General features: G+C 42.9%; 1 protein-coding gene across 1 annotated transcript in view; it reads left to right on the plus strand.

Annotated features, from left to right (window-relative positions):
• The first annotated feature begins 216 nt into the window (after positions 1-216).
• The window catches only part of QRFPR (pyroglutamylated RFamide peptide receptor), a 58,100-nt gene continuing 37,773 nt past the window's right edge, over positions 217-20,543 (plus strand). The window contains exon 1 of the mRNA XM_051819817.3: positions 217-846. Coding sequence (XP_051675777.1) covers positions 507-846 — 340 coding nt within the window. The 5' untranslated portion in view covers positions 217-506. The remainder of the gene's footprint in view (positions 847-20,543) is intronic.

Raw genomic sequence — 20,543 nt, forward strand, 5'->3', positions numbered from 1 at the left:
TTCCTCAAAAGTGGAGAAAAAGGGCTGTTCAAAGGCATTCTTAGAACAGAAAGGTGCCTATATCAGAAAGGTGGAGACTGCGGTTGCCTTCCCTTGCTTGTAGGGAGGGGCGCGGAAGCGGTGCACGCACTGCGGGAGCCAGGAGCTCAGTGGCGGTGGCCCAGGTCAGCCCCACCCTCCGCCTCTCCCAGAGCGAGCGCCCGGTACTGCCTGGCCAGAAACCAGAGGCGCTCCCGGCCTCGCAGGGGCGCAGCGCTCACCTGGGGAGGGAGAAGAACTTTCTTTAAACCGCAAACATTTTTGGTCAGTGGGATTCAGTGTGCGGTGATTTGACTTCCCGCTGGATCCCGTCTCCACTTTCCTGCTTCCAAAGCTGCAGGTGCAGCTGGGCGCCGCCGCGGGAGTGAAGCGGCTGCCGGCTTGGTGACCCCGCCGTGTACCTTGCGCCCAGACGCGGATGGACAGGCACTAGGGAGCGGTGCTACGGCCCGTGGCGAAAACACGGCATGCAGGCGCTCAACATCACCCCAGAGCGGTTCTCCCAGCTGCTGCGGGACCACAACCTTACCCGCGAGCAGTTCATCGCGCTGTACGGGCTGCGGCCGCTGGTGTACACGCCCGAGCTACCCGGGCGCGCCAAGCTGGCCTTGGTGCTGACCGGCGTGCTCATCTTCGCCCTGGCGCTCTTTGGCAACGCGCTGGTGGTCTATGTGGTAACCCGCAGCAAGGCCATGCGCACCGTCACCAACATCTTCATCTGCTCCTTAGCGCTCAGCGACCTGCTCATCGCCTTCTTCTGTATCCCGGTCACCATGCTCCAGAACATCTCCGACAACTGGCTGGGGGGTAAGAGTTGGCTCCACGCTCCTTGGCCAGGAACCCGCGCTCTGGGGTCCCCAACAGCACACTCTGCGCTCACACACCACCCTTGTTCCTCTCTGACACTTCCCTCCGTAAGACATGCATCCTGTGCCTTTTCTTAGAACTTTCCCACCTGTGGTCACTTGGAGATAAGTTATTTTGGGTGGGGTGGGGGGGTGTCAGTTCTCATTTGGTCCAGCGTTTCCTCCTTGTCCCGGAGAGGCACGGGTCAGAGAAAGATTTTGAAAACGTCCCGAAAGTGAGGTGAGGAGTCGCACTCTCTCCCACTTATTTCTGCTCCCATTCTCATCATTGCCAGATTTTGCCCCCTATTTTTTAAAATGAAAGTAAAACATTTCAAATAATTTTTTTAAATTTGATTTAAAAATCTCATTTCTCTCATTCCCCTAACTTCCAGTGGCTTTCCAGTTGCTTGTGTGGCTACCAGTAAGTACAAGAATATATATGGACCCACAAACTTTTTAAAACAAATAGAATCCATTTGTGGAAAAATGTGTTGGATTAGCTCTTCTGAAAAGTCATGTGAAGTCACACAAACAAAAGGGCACAGAAGGCATATCCCCACCAGAATTTATTCTCTTTCCTTAGAGAGGCAGCAGGAGAGAGCCACTGGGTTAGGAGTGTGTAACCACTAGGGGAAAGAATAGGTGCTGTGCTTCTCCAAATCAGCTCTTTTCAGAGACTGCTAGAGTGTTTCCTGAGGTATCCTCACCGCTGCTCACAGAGCACCTTGGTGAGGAGCTGGGGGATGTGCCCCGTTTACACAGATGTATGTATCCTTGTGGATACTTCAAAATTCTCAGAAAGTAGTTGGGAATATGAGACAAAGGAGACCTTATTCCTTCAGGCTCTGTCATTTACAACCTTTGAACTCTCAGAGGGCTGCTTTGTCACCGCCATTCTAAGTGGGATCCGCACTTATTTCTCTGGCGTGTTTTTTGTTTGTTTGGTTGGTTGGGTTTTTTTTTTTGTTTGTTTGTTTCTTACCTGTTAACCTACATTGAGTTATTGTTCCTGGGTCAAGATACTAAAATCTCCTGTTCCCGTCTCATTTATAATGTAAGTATTTCCCAAAAGAACATTAAACATGGAGCACAATAGCCTTGACTTGAAAATGACACAGAATGTGGGATATTGTAAATTGTTATGGGACTTCTTATACACTCAGATTAAGTCTTTGCGTTTGGGCATTTTAAAATTGTCCAGTGCAACCAACTCAATAGAATTAGTGGGAGAACAGTGTTTTGATCATCACAAACTTGTTTTTTAAGAAAGAGAAGCAACAGTTATGTTGTACCTGTTTGTGAAGGCAGTGGTGTGAAGTCTGTGTGTACTGCTGGATGATTTTAGCATCATTGGAAAAGGTGAACATGACTAAATGAAGTGTGTCCGAAGACCTGGAAGACTACTTTGGTTCTAATGCACATTAATTCTGCATGCCTGAGTTTCATGTGTTCAATAAAGCATTAGGGATTAGAGAAGTTGGACAGTACGGTGAGGCAGACATGTTAGCAGCCAGCTGTTCTGAGGAATGGTACCCAGAGGGCCACAGAGTGAATCTCCAAGGCTTCTGTAGGCACTGCCAAGGTTGGTCTCAAGATTTCTCTTCTCCTTACATCCTCTTCGTGGGGGAACATTTCACTTGAGCTTGGAAATACCAAGAGAGGGTAATGTGTTGCTTGTGTGTTTTGTAGGGTTAATGAGAGCATAAAATGTGTCTGTGAAAACGCTTTAGAAAAATTTAGTCAAACCATGAAATCCTACAGTATTAGTTATTTTCATGGAGTGTTTAACTGGAGTGTCTTAATGTTAATCTAGGACCAAAGAAGAGGAGAGAGCCTGCAGAGAGGCTGGGGCTAGGTATGGAAAGAGAATCAAGTTACATGTTATAGAGTAGAATAATAATTACAGAATTCCTTGATAAATTAAAAAAGGGAGTTCCAGAGAAATGTAATTTAACAGGGAAAATTAGCGCATATAGTTTTTTATGTTATAAAGCTACTGACAATGTTCTTTATGGCAAACCATTGTAGCCTGGGAATGCAGAAATGAATAAATCTCGTCTTCACTCTTGAAGGCCTCAGAGAATAAGAGATACCTTTGATGAGCAAGAATAGGATTTTATAGAAGAGGATCTGCTTTGGCATAGGCACATGGAAATCAGGAAGGAGTCCCTAAGTGGGTGGTGTTTATTCAAGCTGTGCTTTGAAGAACAGCTGAGACTGCTTTCGGCAGAGAGGAATGGAGTATGTGTGTTCTGGGATCATATCCACAGTTGAGAAGAAAGAAAGAAAGATGATGGGTTCTAAGAACACTGTGTAAGGCAGTTCACCAACAGTGTATGTGTGGGGAATAGTGGGAAATGAGGCAGAGAGGTGGGTTAGTGTAACTGGGGAAGAGAATTTATATTGAAATGATGGGAAACCTAAAATGTGAATGCCATTCAGATGCCTTTAGGGAGAAGGTGAAGATCACCAGGAGGTAGAAGTAGCAAAAAGAAGACTCTCCCCTCTCCATAGAGGCTGGATAGCTGCCTGCAGGGGTGGCTGAGGTGGTGGTGGCAGTGGCTGTGGCCCTGGGGGCAGGGCTCTAGTGGTGTCACATCTTCTCTAGAGGTTGATATTGTTTCTTTCTCCACTTGCCACCCCCCATGGAGAAACGCTGAGAGTACGGACTTCTGTTGGCTTCTAACTGAAATTGAACAGGTAAAGTGGAATTGGGTAAAAGAAAAATAATTCAGGACTCTGAGTTTGTGACTTCTCTGCAAAGTCTCGCCTTGTCAGAAATCCCTGACAGTGGTTGGGCTGTAAAAGACTGGCTTTCTATCAGACCACATGTATCTCTTGCTAGGGATCATCAACACCTCCTGGGTCAGAACCCACCTGTTCACTAGATCACCAGGTAATCCATTTGCATATTATAGTCTGACAAGAACTCAAGTAGCTAATGGTTCTCTCGCCTGGCTACACGGAGTCTTCCGAAGGGCTTTAAACAGGTGTCTGTGCCAGTGCCAGTTTAGACCAGTTAAATGTGTACTGACTCACAGAGCCCACTAGTCATCGTTCAGATTGGCCCCAATGGGGGTATTTATTTCGTGAAAATCAGCAGCTACAAAGTAGGCCTAGTAAAAGATTTGAACAGTCATTTTCCTACACACCAGTGATCAATGACATTGAGGATCCTTGTGACAAGTGTGATAAAATTTATCTCTAAACATTCAACTTATATATATGAACTGATCCACAGCATCTAAGAGTTGCCTAACATGAAGGCAGCTGGAATATAAGCCCTCTTATGCACCTTGTGTTACCCTTACATTAGCAGCTTGTCTTTTATTTGCCAGTTGACTCTCACATCACTCCCCAGGACTTCTTCCAGCATGGCTAGAAGGAGTTGGTGATTCTGTGACCCAAATGCTGTAGCTAACATATGCTTCGGACTTTTCTTTCATCCATAATGAGAATATAGGGTTGTGTTGCCATGATATTTGGGAGTCAGGCCTGGGAAGTTCTGTATGTTCTCTCCTCTGATCTACTTGTTCAGATACCAGCAGTGATTTTTCTCTTTTGCCCTCTTAGGGCAACCAAATTTGCCTATCCCTATCTGCAGCCTGCTTCTCATTTTTAAAAGATATGTATTTATTTGAAAGGCAGTGTTACAAAGAAACAGAGGCAGAGAGAGAGAGAGAGAGATCTTCCATCTACGGGCTTACTCCCCACATGGCCGCGAAGGCCAGAGCTGGCCTGATCCGAAGCTAGAAGCCATGAGCTTCTTCTTCCAGGTCTCCCACATGGGTGCAGGAAGCACTTGGGCCATCTTCAACTGCTTTCCCAAGCCAAAGCAGAGAGCTGGATCAGAAGTGAAGGAGCTGGGACTCCAGGCGGCTACTTTACCCATATGCCACAATGCTGGCCCCTGTTTCTTCTCATTTTGACTTACAATCCCTCCTTGTGTTCTCTCTCTTCACATATCTGCATGCTCCTCCACATTCCATCGTAAAATGTGTTCTCTTTATCCCAGTTGAATTCAGAACAAATTCGGTTAATTAATGAGGATTGATTGGTTTTACTTCTGACCACTGCTGCAGAACACTGCCTTCTATGTTTCCATAAACTTCTATGTCTTTTTTGTTTGTTCTGTATTTGTCTTTATGTTCTACCTTTTGATGATTTTCACACTTGCTCTTATTTTTTCAAGTGAGTGTCTGATGAAGTTTAGTATGCAATGTCTTTTCTTTTATCATTAATTTTTGCATGGAGGCTATGATTAGGATTCCAATTGCTTGGCTAATGAATCTGAAATCAATATGTAATCATTATCTTAAGCCATAGTCTTTCACCAGATCTGAGGACAAGTCATTTACACATGATATCAGCATCTGAGTCTCTCATATTTTTTTTGCCCAGAGTCTAAGCTGTTATTAATGATGCTATGAGTCTTTTTTATATTCAGCAATTCCTAGGTAGCTATCATGGGTTGGGGGATATTGCAGGTGTTGAGAAAGCTGTATCCTTGTGGAGCAGCCAGGATTCTGTTAGGTCAAGAAGGGGACGGAAACAGCCGAAGGAGTGATGGGGAATTCAGGAGATTTTGTAGATATCAGAGTTGCAGGGTGCAAAATGCAAACCTTGGGTAGTAGGGAGCCTTGGGTAAGATTGGAGAATATCCAGAACCTGATGGGTTTCAGTCCAAGAGTCTAGGGAGGGTCTAGGAGAGTAGAACTCAAGATATCTTGATTTCAATGAAAACTTAAGGCAGAAGGGGGTTAATTCTGAAGACATCTGAGAAGGTAGAAAACTGTGTCTAATCGTTGCCTCCTTTGTGACTGAGCATTGCTAAGTTGAACTGTGGAGTACTTGGAGGAGAGTGTTGCATTAGTGGTCTTGTTAGGAGCCAGCATGGTTCTGTGCTGACTTTCACCCTGCCGTGGGTACAGCTAGAGTCAAGGCAAGGAATGGTTTTCTCTGCGGGTGCACATAGAGTTCTGTGGCTTTTCACACAATCCTGCTGTGGGCAATGAAAAGAATTTTCCAAATGGTAGCTGACAAATGGACTTAAAGCAATTCCAGAAGAGGAGTTCCAAAAATATCCTAAGTAATGGCAGCACCACTGGGAGAAATGCACAGCCTTATACACTTACACATATGAAGAATACTTGCTTGGATAAGAAAATTAACTTCTTAGAAGTTGATGAGAGAATTCTCCATTGGGTGGTGCTTCTCAATCTTGGTAATACGTGGAAATCCACTGAGCAGTTGTTAAAAACACACATACCTGGTTCTCACTCTGAGGGATTCTAGTTTAATCAGTCTGAGTGTGATGACTGGTATAGCATTCTCAAAATTTCCCCAAATTAAAAAAGACTGCAGCCAAGTTTGAGAACCACTGATGTAGTGTAAATGCTGACAGCATCAACATTAGGGCCACTAAAAAGGCTGAAGGAAACAATGGATGTGCAGTTTTTAAATGGCACAGTGCTAACCACATGTACCAGCTCAGTATAGGCATGATAGTCTGAAAAGGAGCAATGGGAATCAGCTAGCCTGGAAAATGCAGAAGTGGGTTGTACAAGAAGGAGTCCAACAGGAACTCAGAGGCAATTATCCCGTGTGTTGTCTGTTACATCTTTGCAAATGCCATTTGGAAAGGCATAACATGATGAAGAGGTAGGAATATAAGGCATACAAGGAAAGACTAGAAACTGTTCTCTTGTCTAGAGCCTAGAATTCCAGCTGTAAATGAGCACACCTCATGATAAAGTTTTCCAACCCGGTTTACTCAGGGTCCATGACAGGTGTCAGTGTGTGATGGAGTAGGTGAGACTCCCTAGCTTTGTCAGAACAGAACCCATCTCTGTTTTAGTAAGTCAGGTTTATTTTTTTAAAAGGATTTTACATTATATGACCAGGATTTTACTAGAAAGAAGGGAGAGAAAGAAATGGCATTTACTGTACACAGCATGAAAAGTTAGGTGTAGTTTTGAACTTCAGAGATGATAAATTGTGAAATGGGTTACAGGAAATTGTTGAATGTTTATTTGATGAAAAGATCTTAATTTTGGGGGGTAGTTTAGAGTGAAAGACTCAACCTGAAATTTCTAAAGTTCCATTTTATTGTTCTTTCTGTGATTAGAAAGCATCATTTACAATTATTATCATAATTTTCCCTTTTCTGTAATATTTCAGAGTTGCTAGGGAAATTCAAATGTGATGAAATCAATGTAAAATTGAAAGTACTGTGGGCTTTAGAAAAATCTTTTAACAGGAGTAATCAAAGCTACAGATAAAGAGTAGTGTCTTTAAAGTGGAGAAATATATATAAGAAATCAAAGAGAGGCCCAACAGTGATTGTACTTTAGAAGTAAAACCAGGAACTGTGCCACAGGGTTAGCCTCTGGGTAACATTCTATAGAATCAATTTTATGCACACTTTTGAAAGAAAAGATGCAGTAAGTCAGGAAAATCACTAAATTCTCGTGAGAGGTGAGAGGGTGACAGTAGCAGCAATGGGATTCATGGAAAGATCACAATTACCTAGACCAGCAGTGGCTTACATTTAAAATAATGAAAGGAAAGAATTTAGCAATAAGAAAGTGAAATTTTTTCACTGTACACTTAGGACGCATAAACAGAATCCTATTTTTAATTTGCTTTTCTAGAACATAGCTCAGCATGTTCCTTGGCCGATGGCTGGCTTATTAGAATTCTTGTTTACAAGCAGAGAAACTCAGCTTAAGCCCACAACCCATATTGTATAGGAGTGGCTGGCTTCAAGTCCCAGCCCCTCTTCCCATTCTTGCAATGCTCACTCAGAGGGGCAGCAGGTTACTGCTCAAGTACTTGGGTAGCTGCCACCTACACAGTGCACCAGGATTGAAGTCCCAGTTCCTGACTATTGCAGGCATTTGAAGTGTGAACCCAGTGAGTGGGAGATTGTTCTCTGTCTTTCATAGAAATAGACTTTGTTTTAAAAAGGCTAAAATCATACGTTTCATGTTATATGTTTTACCACAATGTAAATAATTTAAAATAAAATTCCTGAGCTCAGAACGTGAGAGAAGATACTTTCTGAAAATTCTGGGAGGATTCCCTCCAGTTTAGTCTCTATTTCTGATAGAACCAATCATTGTGGTCCAAGCTGTGAAATCCTCTGCTGATGCCTTGGTCGTGTGCCCCATAGTGATGGGTGCCTTGGGGGAGACAGGGAGGAGGATCATGGAGGGGGTCAGAGAGGGAGGGCAGAATCACTCCTACCTGAATGACCTGGACAGAGTAGGTTCACTATGGGAAAATACAGGGGACGCTCCATCAAGGCACTCTGGCACCCCACGTGTCTCCACAGAAACCACACAGGGAAGGCTTAACCACTGGCTCACCTCCTCACAGTTTCTTAACCCTGTCTCATGGAGACTGACTGGTTCTCAAACTCTGCTTAGTTTGGTTTAGGTTGAGCCCAGGACCTTCCACCTTGTATCCACTGAAGGCGCAGCTACAGGCTGGTGTGCACATCTGTAAGATTGCTTGGCTGTGGTTTACAGATGGCTGCTCCCCAGCAGAGTGACCCGTTACCCATGCTGGCTGTCAGTTTGCCCTTCAGATTTGGGGTCTTGCCTGTGGGACAAGGGACAGAGGAAGCTGACACTGTTTTGGTCTTGCTTTCTTGTATATATAAGTAATAAACGTACTGATCCATTTGGGCCCATTGTCTCTTGACTGACTGTATGGAAGTGTGAAAGCTTATGTTCCCCTTAGCCTCGAAACTTTGGGCACACTTGACCACCAGACAGGAAGTCCTCCTGGAGGAAGGCATGTGGGGCAAACAGATCTGTTTCATGGAGTCTGCCTCATATTTCTACTGTACTGAGTCCAGCTAATGGGAACTATAAACTCCCTGAGCTTATGTCCTCTATCTTTGATGTCTTCCCCTATCGCCTAAGCCCTGAACTAGGGTTTTCAGGATGAAGCAGATCAAAGAACGTTTCCTTGTCTAACCTTTCCTCATCTGAAATGGTGTGGGCATCTCCCTCTGCTGCTCCCATTATGTTTATATGTGGGTGCTTCAAAAGTTTCATGGAACCATAGATTTCAAATTAAACTTATGTTTTAATTCCATTTTCCATGAACTTTTTAAAGTGCCCCTGTACACTTCAAGATAGACCAGCTTCCATCCTGCCAGTGTCCCCTGGTGCTGGGACTGGACCCTCTCTCTCTGCTGAGGAATTATTAGAAAGCCTTGAATAGGCTTCAGGACTTCTTTTCAGGTCCTCTCAGTCTGCATCTCTAAAAAAGATTCAACAGAAGCTAAACCCATTTCTTTTCCTATTGTAAAATCAAGATGCCAAGTGATTAATTCTAAAGTACTCAAGTAACTCATTATTTTTATCTTTCTTTGCAAAACTAAATTCATTCTTCCTGTTGCTGGGTTTCTGAGAGGTACATTTCCCATCTCACAGGGAGAGCATTGACCTGTTAAGTATAATAGAAATCTTAAAAGATAACGTGTTCTTATATCCTAGAAGAAATAGAAAGATAAAAAGACAGTTTTGTGTAGTGGAAATGAACACATATGGTGGACTCAGTCCTAGGTTCTAATCTTGTTCCACCATTTATTAGTTACTGTGTTAACTCAGTTGTAAGTTACATTGCCTGGTGTCAAATCTGCTGTTAGCAGAACAAGCAGAGAAATCATAAAAATAATGTCTCCTGCTGCCCCCCCGTGGTCAATGCAGCAGCAGCCTTTATGACAAAGATGTCAATTAGTATTATGTTATGCTGTATTTTAAGAATATTAATGCATATCCAATTCTTAGGATATCCTGTGTGATTTCAATCTGAAGTATACAGTATTCATAAATTTTCACCCATAAAAATCTCAATCGAAAGTCTCTTTTAACACATTTCTGAAAAGGCATTAACATTTGCAGAAGTTTCCCATATGGAATTGAGACATATTTAATACCTGTAAATGTTGCAGTTTGGTAAACACAGTGAGAATTTAGGACAATTATTTAATTTCTCTTTGCTGTACTTTCCTTATCTGTAAATTTTGGGAAACTTGTGTTTACCTTGCAAGGCTGCTGTGAGAGTGAATGACCCCGGTTGTAAAAATGATATGGCATTTAGCAGTTACCCAATGAGTAAAGGCTGTTGTTGCTGTTCACAGCTTCAAGCTATCACTGTTTAAGGTGTTACGGCCATTTGTATGTAGAATAGATTTATATCCAGTAAGGATGGTATACAGTTTTAAAAAAACTCAAATTATCTCTAATACATGAAGTATACATTTATACAAAATGGCTAATACTGAAATCCCTTTTTGGTTAATATTGAAATGTTGAACAGTTTTCATGAAAATTAGCATTTCTGTACACATCAAAAAAGTACTTCATGGCCGGCACCGCGGCTCACTAGGCTAATCCTCCGCCTAGCGGCGCCGGCACACTGGGTTCTAGTCCCGGTCGGGGCTCCAGATTCTGTCCCGGTTGCCCCTCTTCCAGGCCAGCTCTCTGCTGTGGCCAGGGAGTGCAGTGGAGGATGGCCCAGGTGCTTGGGCCCGGCACCCCATGGGAGACCAGGAAAAGCACCTGGCTCCTGGCTCCTGGCTCCTGGCTCCTGGCTCCTGCCATCGGATCAGCGAGGTACGCCGGCCACGGCGGCCATTGGAGGGTGAACCAACGGCAAAGGAAGACCTTTCTCTCTGTCTCTCTCTCTCACTGTCCACTCTGCCTGTCAAAAAAAAAAAAAATTTAAAAAAAAAAGTACTTCATTTATTTCAGATGCAGTGCTATGTTTCTAGAAAAGGATAAGGTGGTTAAAAAAAAAGAAAGGAAAGAAAAGAAAGAAAGAATTTTTCAGACTGACACTGATTTTGTAGCTCCTTACAAGGCTCTGTGTTTTTCCAAAGCCACCCACGATGCTAGGCACAATGATGCCGTGCCAGTATTAATACAAAGCTGTCCTACTAACTCATGCCCCTGTCTTGTAATTTAAGGTTTCTTCCAGCCTCCATATTTCACCCTCCATTGTGAGCACGTGCAGCTAGTTATCATGTGGACATTCTGGTTATCTAGCTCATGGCATGGAAAGATGTATGAGGACACCTCAGTTTGGCCACCAAGGTCAGGGCCACTGTGAAGCAGTGATGTCAGTTCTGTGATTGTTGTCTTTTTCCCATGATGCTGTTAGTAGTGTGGTGGGATCTGGTCAATCTTGAACACTTGAGCCTTGCTCTGTGTATCACAGAAGGGGGAATAATAAAGTTGAAATGGATGCCAGTCTCTCAACATGGAGCTTACCATGTGCCAGGCATAATACAACCCTCATGTTACAGATAAGAAAATAGTTGCTCAAACAGAAGGTGTTAGTGAGTCAATTGTCGACTCTGCACAATAAATGCTCAAAATTTAGAGAATTAGAGCAATCTTTGCTCGTGGCTCTGCAGGGCACAGTTTCAGCCTGGCTCGCCTGGGTGGTTCCCATGCTAGCCTCTCTGCGGTCACTCATCTGGTGCCCTGATGGGGGCTTATTGCTTTAGGGGACATCAGCAAGGGCCAGGCCCTCTCTCTCTGCCCCCTGCAGTTCCTCCCCCAGGACTTAATGAAATAAAACAAAATTCTGAGCAAGATATAGATCCTGTAAAAACTTCATATTACCTGTAAATAAAATCATCAGGTATAAAATAGAGATCTCATTTTGTTTGCAAAATAGTAAAGCAGCTGGTTAATTCAGTGAACACATTCAATTAGATTTTCAGTATTGAACAGATAATGTGTCTGCATTTGATGACTTTGGAGACATGATTAGTTTGCTTGCTCTTTTTTTGTCTTCCTCTACTAGAATATATACTCCATAAGGTCTAAGACTGGTCTGTTTTGTTTGTTGCGCACTCAGTTTGTGGCTTAGCACATAAGAAATTCTCAATAGCCTGTAGGAGACTCTCAAAATTTTTTGGAATGAATTAGTGGATATTATTTCACTTGTCAGTGTAATAATGTCTGGAGCTTTTTTGGAATCAGATGTATTTATTTTAGTGACATACATAAGAGTGAGATTATTTCTTGGATATATGAGTATTATGTTTGTCCTTTTTTGGTTGCAAAGAACAAAAATTCAATTTACCTCAAGTAATTGGAGCCATGACAAACTATTTTGTGGAAGAATGAAAAGAAGGATCTCTTTTGCATTTGAGGACAGTAGTATGTTGGCCTCATGGAAACCGAATGGTGCCCAAAGCAGCAGGTCTGGAAAGTCAGCATGAAGAACTGGTGTCTCCCCAAGGCTCTGCCATGACTGTGACGCTGCTCTTCTCCAGCAGTGAGCAAATCCTGATTGCTTTTACTGCAACAGTGTGTTTTTGTCTGTTTATTCTGTATTTTTATTACCTCATCTTTTGCCTTCCTCTTTACTCTTTGTACACTAAATAAATCATGGTGTTCCAGGTGGCCTATGCCATAGATAGTGTCAAATTGAAGGAGACAGTACAGTGACCAGTTCTAGTGCAAAATAATTTTAAACTTTAATTATTTGTAACAGTATTTAAAATGTTCATGAAAAATGGAATTTATTTTTTTATTTTTATTTTTTGACAGGCAGAGTGGACAGTGAGAGAGAGAGACAGAGAGAAAGGTCTTCCTTTGCCGTTGGTTCACCCTCAATGGCTGCCACGGCCGGTGTGCTGCGGCTGGCGCACCGCGCTGATCCGATGGCAGGAGCCAGGTACTTCTCCTGGTCTCCCATGGGGTGCAGGGCCCAAGCACTTGGGCCATCCTCCACTGCACTTCCCTGGCCACAGCAGAGAGCTGGCCTGGAAGAGGGGCAACTGGGACAGAATCCGGCGCCCCGACCGGGACTAGAACCAAGTGTGCCAGCGTCGCAAGGCGGAGGATTAGCCTAGTGAGCCGCGGTGCTGGCCGAAAAACGGAATTTAAAAATCAGTTTGAATGCAAAGCAATTTGAGATCATGCAAATGAGACATCTTCACAAAGACCATGGACAATGTATATTATGAAAAAACTATGAATTTCAAAAATATTTTGCACTAAAGTAAATTTATTTTTAATTCAGTTTTTCTATGTGCATTTTTAAATATCTTTTAAACAAATATTCAGATTTCATTAATTACTTAAAAATTATTCTTTTCCAGCTGAGACACAAATTTTTATTTGGTTGATTGAATGTAACTTAAACATATTAAGTATTTGTAGCTACAGTGCATTTTATTGGTTGTTAGCAACAGTGTTCATGTTCTAAGAGCTCAGAAGAATAAAATCTCTTTCTCCCATTTCATTCAGCTCTTTCTGTTATAATTATTGGCACTGTGCAAAATTCTGTCTCACTTTGTAAGGTCTTTGTGTCTTTCCAGACCACCCCAGACTACAGTAGACCAGTATTAACACAAAATTGTGACTGATATCCCTGTCTTGTAATGCAGAACCTCAAGATCCCTCCTCTCTTTTGTTTCAAATGCCTCATCCTATCCAGCTGAATTTCCTTGATTATGAACAAGTTTAACCAGTTATCTTTTGGACCTCCCCTCTATTCTAGCACAAGCTTTTCTCTTTATGTTCTCTTTCTCTCTCTTCCTTCTTTCCTTCCTTTCTTTTTCCTCCCCTTCCTTCCCCTCTTCCTCCCTCTCTTCCCCCTTACTCCCTCTCTCCCTCCCTCCCTCCCTTCCTTTATTCCTACTTTCATCTATTATCTATCTGTCTATCTATCTGTCTGTCTATCTAGGCTCCATCATCTCTATATGTATCTTACTCATACAAATATCCCATCCCAATTTCTTGATACCTACTCTCACTGATGCTGTACAATCTGGCTAATTAATTGCTAGTAGAGGAAAATACTTAGCAAGCATTTCCCTTAGTTAAGGAGTGAACAGAGGAAGAGAGACAGGAGCTAGGGAAACTCATACAGTAAGAAACTTCATTCTTGTTATATTTATTTGTTTTTAGATTTTTTATATTTATTTACTTTTTATTTTTGACAGGCAGAGTGGACAGTGAGAGAGAGAGAGAGACAGAGAGAAAGGTCTTCCTTTACCATTGGTTCACCCTCCAATGGCCGCTGCGGCCGGCACACTGCATTGTCTTGATTACTATATGCCACATTGTCTTGATTACTATAACTTTATGATAAGCCTTACAGTTAGTTAGGAAGTGTCAGTTACCTACCTTTGTTTTTTTTTTTTTAAGGGAAAGGGTTTATCGGGGGAAGCCAAAAGACCGGAGGGAAGGGGCCAAGAAGGAAAAGAGGGAGAAGGAAAGCATAAGAGAGAGAGCGAGAGAGAGAGACCAAGAGACAGAGAAAGAGATTGAGAGACAGAGAGGGAGAGAGAGATCAAGAGACACACAGAGAGAAAGAGTGCCACGTGTTCAGGAATAGGTCCTCTTAAAACTTTGCCAGGGGGCAGGCAGGGAAGTAGGAGCAGCAAATCATATTAGGGTGGGGTGGAGCTGACACTGGTGGTTGGGCCATGGGTCGGTCACCTGGCTGCCAGCAATGTGGCAGGGGCTAGAGCCTGAGATGGTGCCTAGGACATAGATTGTACCTTAAATAAGACTGCGCCATTTTACTAACATTCCCCCCTTTTGGGTTTTATAAAGCAAGAGTTGTATGGGATTACATTAGCCCCAAAAGTCCAGAAGTGGTAGAGGGATGATGATCTGTCTTCAGAACTACTTCCTGCTGACATGGGGCAATGAGGTACTCTTTGCCGGCATGGGGTGATGTCTCAAGCCACTGTCTCCTGGGTGGGGAGCCAAGTACATCCCTGTAGCAGCATTTGGTTGACCACCTGGTTGGTGAAGTCCTTGGTTTGTTCCATTATCAACTCCTGTAAACACTTAAACATACATGGTAGTATAAAAGACAGGGTGAGAATAGCAACCAATGATCCTAAGAGTGGCATTAACCAAGTAATGAGAGGATTTCGTAGAGGAGAGGAAATGAGGTGGGTGGTCTCTGGACCCTTGTGAGGACAGTTTGATGGACGTGATTTAAAGCTGACCCCAAACAAGATCGATAGAAAAGTCATTCATCTTTTGCAGGTAAAGGGGTTTGTCTGTAGAGAAATTCTGAACAATCATACAACATTATGTGGGGGAGAGGACCATCAATACACACAGGTTGGGAGCAGAGCCATTGATGTTAGAATAGAGGCTATGATTACAAAAGAATGAGGACCCAGTTGGGCTAGACAGGGTCTAGAATAAAGAGCAGAGTCATTATTGGAGAATCTAAGAGAGCTGCTCTCTAAACACGAATAAGTTTTCTGATTGAGAGGCAAATAGAACCTGACAGAAGGGGCCTGATAGTAATTAGGTGGGCTTTAAGGCCTTGCCAGTTATGAGGCCCAGACCTATCCATCTCTTCACATGGGGTGGGAACCTCCTTGGGGAAGGCACCCTGTTGACTTTCATTACCTAGCTGGCCTGGGAGGAGAGCTGGCCAGGTAAAGGCAGGTGGCATCTTCTGCCTGCAATGTTACTGAACCTACTTGGCCATCCCCTCAGCAACAGTGGTTACTTTGGAAGCTGGGCCGAGTGAAGGGCTTTCAGCTTGGAGCCAGCAAGATCTGTGGCTCTGACCTTGGCATCCCTTCGACTCCAGGGCAGTTCCATTTCCAGTGATCCAACTCTTGGCTGGCAGAGCTGCCAGGGCTCTTCATAAGCTGACTTCTGTTGAAGTCCTGACTTTCCACATTGAAAAGCGATGCAGTCTACCTTTGTTCTTTCCTTCAATATTGAGTTAGCTATTCTGATTCTCTTGCTCCTCCATAAAACTTTAAGAGCAATATGTTAATATCCAGAAAATCCATAACTTGCTGGGACTTTGTCTTTCTCATAAAAAACATGCCCAAAACAGACTTTGTCCATAGTTAAAGTGTCTCTGACCTTGTCCTTCTCTCTGTAGATGAAGGTGTGTAATAAGCATACGTTCTTTTATTTTTAAGAATTTATTTATTCAAGAGATAGAGCTACAGACACAGAGAAGGAGAGACAGAAAGGTCTTCCATCTGCTGGTTCACTCCCCAAATGGCTGCAACAGCTAGAGTTGGACTGATCTGAAGCCAGGAGCCAGGAGCTTCTGGTCCTTCCACGCAGGTGCAGGGGCCCAAGCACTGGGCCACCTTCCACAACCCTCCCAGGCCATAGCAGACAGCGGGATAGGAAGAAGAGCAGCTGGGACATGAACTGGCACTCATATGGGGTGCTGGCTTAGCCCACTACACCAGAGCACTGGCCCCATAAACATATATATTCTTTTAAAGAGAGAAAATTAAGAAGTACACATTTTTTTTTTATCATTTTCAGAAAATCTTGACTTAAAAGATGTTACTGATGGATGGGAAAATGACTACATGAAAAAGGAATTTGATCACCTTTCTTTAAAAACCTTAAGGAAGGGGCCTGTGCTGTGGCATAGAGGGTAAAGCCGCCGCCTGCAGTGCTGTCATCCCATATGGGTGCCGATTTGAGTTATGGCTGCTCCACTTCTGATCCAGTTCTCTTCTGTGGCCTGGGGAAGCAGTAGAAGATGGCCCAAGTCCTTGGGCCCCTGCACCAGTGTGGGAGACCTGGAAGAAGCTCCTGGCTCCTGGCTTTGGATTGGCGCAGCTCTGGCCATTGTGGCCATCTGGGTAGTAAACCAGCAGATAGAAGACCTCTCTCTGTCTCTCCTCTCTGTGTAACTCTGACTTTCAAATAAATAAATAAATCTTAAAAAAAACCTTAAGGAAATCTTTAACATAAAAAATTCAGAGACTTAGGAGCCAAACTGTATACTGGGCTATGTGAGCTCTGAATGGCTTTTATACATTTTTCTTTCACCAGGTTCAGCTCTAGGTAGAGGCAATGCACAATATTTCATTCCATGGTAATTACTGGCTTTTTGTTTGAAAAGTTCCGGATATACAGAGGAAAGTAAAATAGGCTGTTTCATTGGCAGCAAGAAAATATCTTATTTTGGATCAGACAATACTGATCTGAAAAGGAAGCAAGAGCTCAATGTAGGAGGCAAAGGAGAAAGGACAATAAGGAAAGGAGAAGCTGCTCCTTTTCCAATAAACAATTCTGCCTCCAGTGCAACACTTCATAGGTCAAGTGGCTGGAGTGCCAGGTTGTAGCTCATTACCTTGGTAACAAAAATACTTGCTCCTAGGAAATAAAGTTCTCTAGAGGCAACATAGAAAGTCTCCATCTTGTTGTATATGTTTTTTTGTTTTGTTTTGCTACTTCAAATGTGGTCTGTGGGCCACCAACATGAGAATCACATGAAAACAACTTAGAAATATTATCTCCAGGAGGCTGGCATTATGGCAGAGCAGATTAAGCCACTGAGTCTAACATTGGCATTCCATGTAGGAGCACTGGTTAGAGTTCCGGCTGCTCTTCTTCCTGTCTGGCTCCCTGCTAATGTGCCTGGGAAGGCAGTAATGATGGCCCAAATAGTTGGGCCCCTGCCATCCACATGGGAGACCCAGATGGAGTTCCTGGCTCCTGGCTTCGACCTAGATCAACCTTGGCTGTTGTGACATTTGGGAAGTGAACCAGCAGATGGAAAATCTTTCTCATTTTATCTCTCTTGTCTTCCTCTCCTTCCTTTTCCCTATACCCCTCCTCCTCCCCTTCTACCTCCCTTTCCCTGCTTCTGTGTTTCAAAATAGATAAGTCCAAAGTTTATATATGTATAATATATATATATATATACAAAGTTTATATAAAGCCCTGTTGAGTAGAGTTATTGCACACAGAAATCAAGTTGTCAGGAAAATGCAATTGATTCTATATGCCTGAAGTGGTGTGGGATGAAGCCAGAAGACATATGTCATGTAGAGCCTTTTGTGTTATGTTAAAGAGTTTGAAGCTCGTTTTGGAGCAGAGGCAGCACTAGTCTGAGGCAACCTATTAGTGCATCATGAAGGCATTTGGTTACTTCACAGTGTAAAAAATCCTGAAATGTATTAGAATAGAAAATTCTATGGTAAAACTTTTGGATGCCTCCTACCCACATATCTATCTGTGTGTGTGTGTGTGATGATTTTTGTCAAAACCCCTTGAGGGGAATCAGGCTATGATCAGTTTGGTTGATCAGAAGCAACTTAAATGCATGAGAACTCAGCAGAGGTGTGAGCATGGTCCACTGCCACACAGTGGTGGTACTATGCTTTAGCCAGCTCTCATCACTGGGTTACCAAATTGGAGGAATTAATATTGCAATTTATAAGGTACACAACTAATGGAAAATTGATTTACCCATGGTTAGTTACTAATAAAACAATTAGTTTTTCTATCTTGTAATGCCCATGTGGGGTTGAGACTCTGCCACAAGCAGACTATTGAGATTAGATCGTGCCTGAAGATGGCAAGCGATCACTGAGTGGAAGAATGGCTCTCATCTTAACAGAATTATTGCCTGGGGCCTCATGGCTCTGTGATTCTTTTGGTGACTGCAATAAGTAGAAAATTTAGTTACTGAAACAAATGTCATGTACTCCTCTGGGAAATATATTTTAATTTTTTTTTACTGCTAAGTGCAGAGATTACTGTCTTGTAATACAGGAGCTTCACTGCTCAAAGAAGTTGTAGAGAAATCCTATGCAACAATATTTGAAAACAAATGCTGTTTAGAAAAACAGGGAAAGAAGCAGGGTTATGCCAAGAGGATAGAGAGAGATGCGGAAAAGAAGGGAAATGGTGGTAACTCACTATCTTCCAAGTCCAACTATTTATACAGGTAAAGAATAGAATTATAATGGAAGTAAAATAAGTTTATTTGACTCAGAAAGTTTTGAAATAAATACATGGTTTGTTCATAACATGTATTTTCCTTGTACTTTTTTTTAAAAAAGATTTATTTTATTTATTCGAAAGACAGAGTTACAGAGAGAGAAAAGAGGCAGAGAGAGAGAGGTCCTCTATCCACTGGTTCACTCCCCAGATGGCCACAATCGCCAGAGCTGCACCAATCTGAAGCCAGGTGCCAGGAGCCCCCTCCGGGTCCCCAACACAGGTGCAGGGGCCCAAGGACTTGGGGCATCCTACACCACTATTCCAGGCCACAGCAGAGAGCTGGATCGGAAGAGGAACAGCCAGGACTAGAACCGGTGCCCATATGGGATGCCGGAGCTGCAGGCTGGAGCTTTAACCTGCTGTGTCACAGCGCCAGTCCCTCATGTATGTTTTGAAGACACATAATTTTTTTGGCAAGTAGTAAAGTAATTTATTTACTTGAGAGGCAGAGAGTCAGAAAAGAGAGAGAAAGGAAGAGAGAGCTCCCGTACACTGGTTCATTCCCCAACTGCCCACCACGGTCAAGGTTGGGCCAGCTGAAGCCCAGTGATGAGAACTCTATCAAGGTTTCTCATGTGGGTGAAAGGGACTTAACTCCTTGAGCCATCACTGCTGCTTCCCAGAGTCTGCATTGGCTGGAAGCTGGAATCTGGAGCCAGAGCCAGAATCCAACCCAGGCATTTGTGCTATGTAACATAGGTAGGCATCTCAACTGCCAATGCCTGCTCCAGCAAAGTAATTTAAGAGAAATTGTACTTATGCTTCCAAACCATTGAAACACCTTCAATACTTAGTTCTTTCCTAAGGCACTTTCTCCTCACTGCTCATGAAGAGCTTGTGGTTTGGGGGCTGCTTTTCATGTTGGCTAACAGCTCAGACTGGCTTCATCACTTACTAGATAGGACCTTGGGCAAGCTACTTTATTACTTTCTGTTGCTTCCTACAGATGGAGATATTGCCACTTATCTTTTATTGCTGCCATGAGGACTTCATGCATTAATGCTTATTAGAACAATACTGAGCATATGGCAAACACCCAAAATGTTACCAGAGTGGAAGTTAGCCTTTTAACTTAGAACCTCATCATCACTATGGTTCAATCATGACCTAGGCCAGTTATGGTATGTTTAAGACATAAACAAGGACAAAGGATGAAACTGCAGAGAGAGAATTTTGCAGATGGCTGCAAAAGTCCAGAAGTAAATAAGATCAGGGCAGGGAAAGAGATGTAGATTAATCATCTACAAAACACAAACTCATGACTAATGAGTTGGTCAAAGAAAAATGAAAGTGATTGAAACATACAGAGACAAAGAATGGAAAAGAAGGGGAAAGAAAAAAAAAACAAAAGAGAAACTGCAAGTAAAAAACCTATGTGTAAATTAGCACCCATTTTACTTATTATCTGTTTGAATGGATTGAGCTATTTTGTGCCAGCCCATGAGAACTGGTAGTGTACATTTCTTCCCAACTCCCAGGTCATTGATACCCTGTTGACAGTTGAAAATCAGCCATTTCATGGGAGTATTTACCCAGAGAAATTGGCAAACACTGTGAATCAAGGGCTATTTCTCCCCTTTTTGATTTGGAGACCTAGATGTTAACATTTAACAGCACCCTGTTTCAGGTTTCCCCTGTAATATAGACAATAAGCAATACAAAATAGCATTCTGTGTATTGCCCATTGTCATTGCTTTTCTTTGGTCCTGTCTCAACTTTAACCTAGCATTTTTAAAGGTATCTTGACCCTATTATCCTTGTCTATATTCAGACAGAATTCTTTGGAGTACTATTTTGTAATTATGTGTTTATTTGTGTATTTATTGTTTTATGTATGTATTTATTGTTTTATGCCTGCACTCCTTCCAGG

This window comes from Oryctolagus cuniculus, chromosome 8 (genome assembly GCF_051225735.1).
Source record: "Oryctolagus cuniculus isolate XC-2025 breed Fujian yellow rabbit chromosome 8, ASM5122573v1, whole genome shotgun sequence".
NCBI classification, from domain to species: domain Eukaryota; kingdom Metazoa; phylum Chordata; class Mammalia; order Lagomorpha; family Leporidae; genus Oryctolagus; species Oryctolagus cuniculus.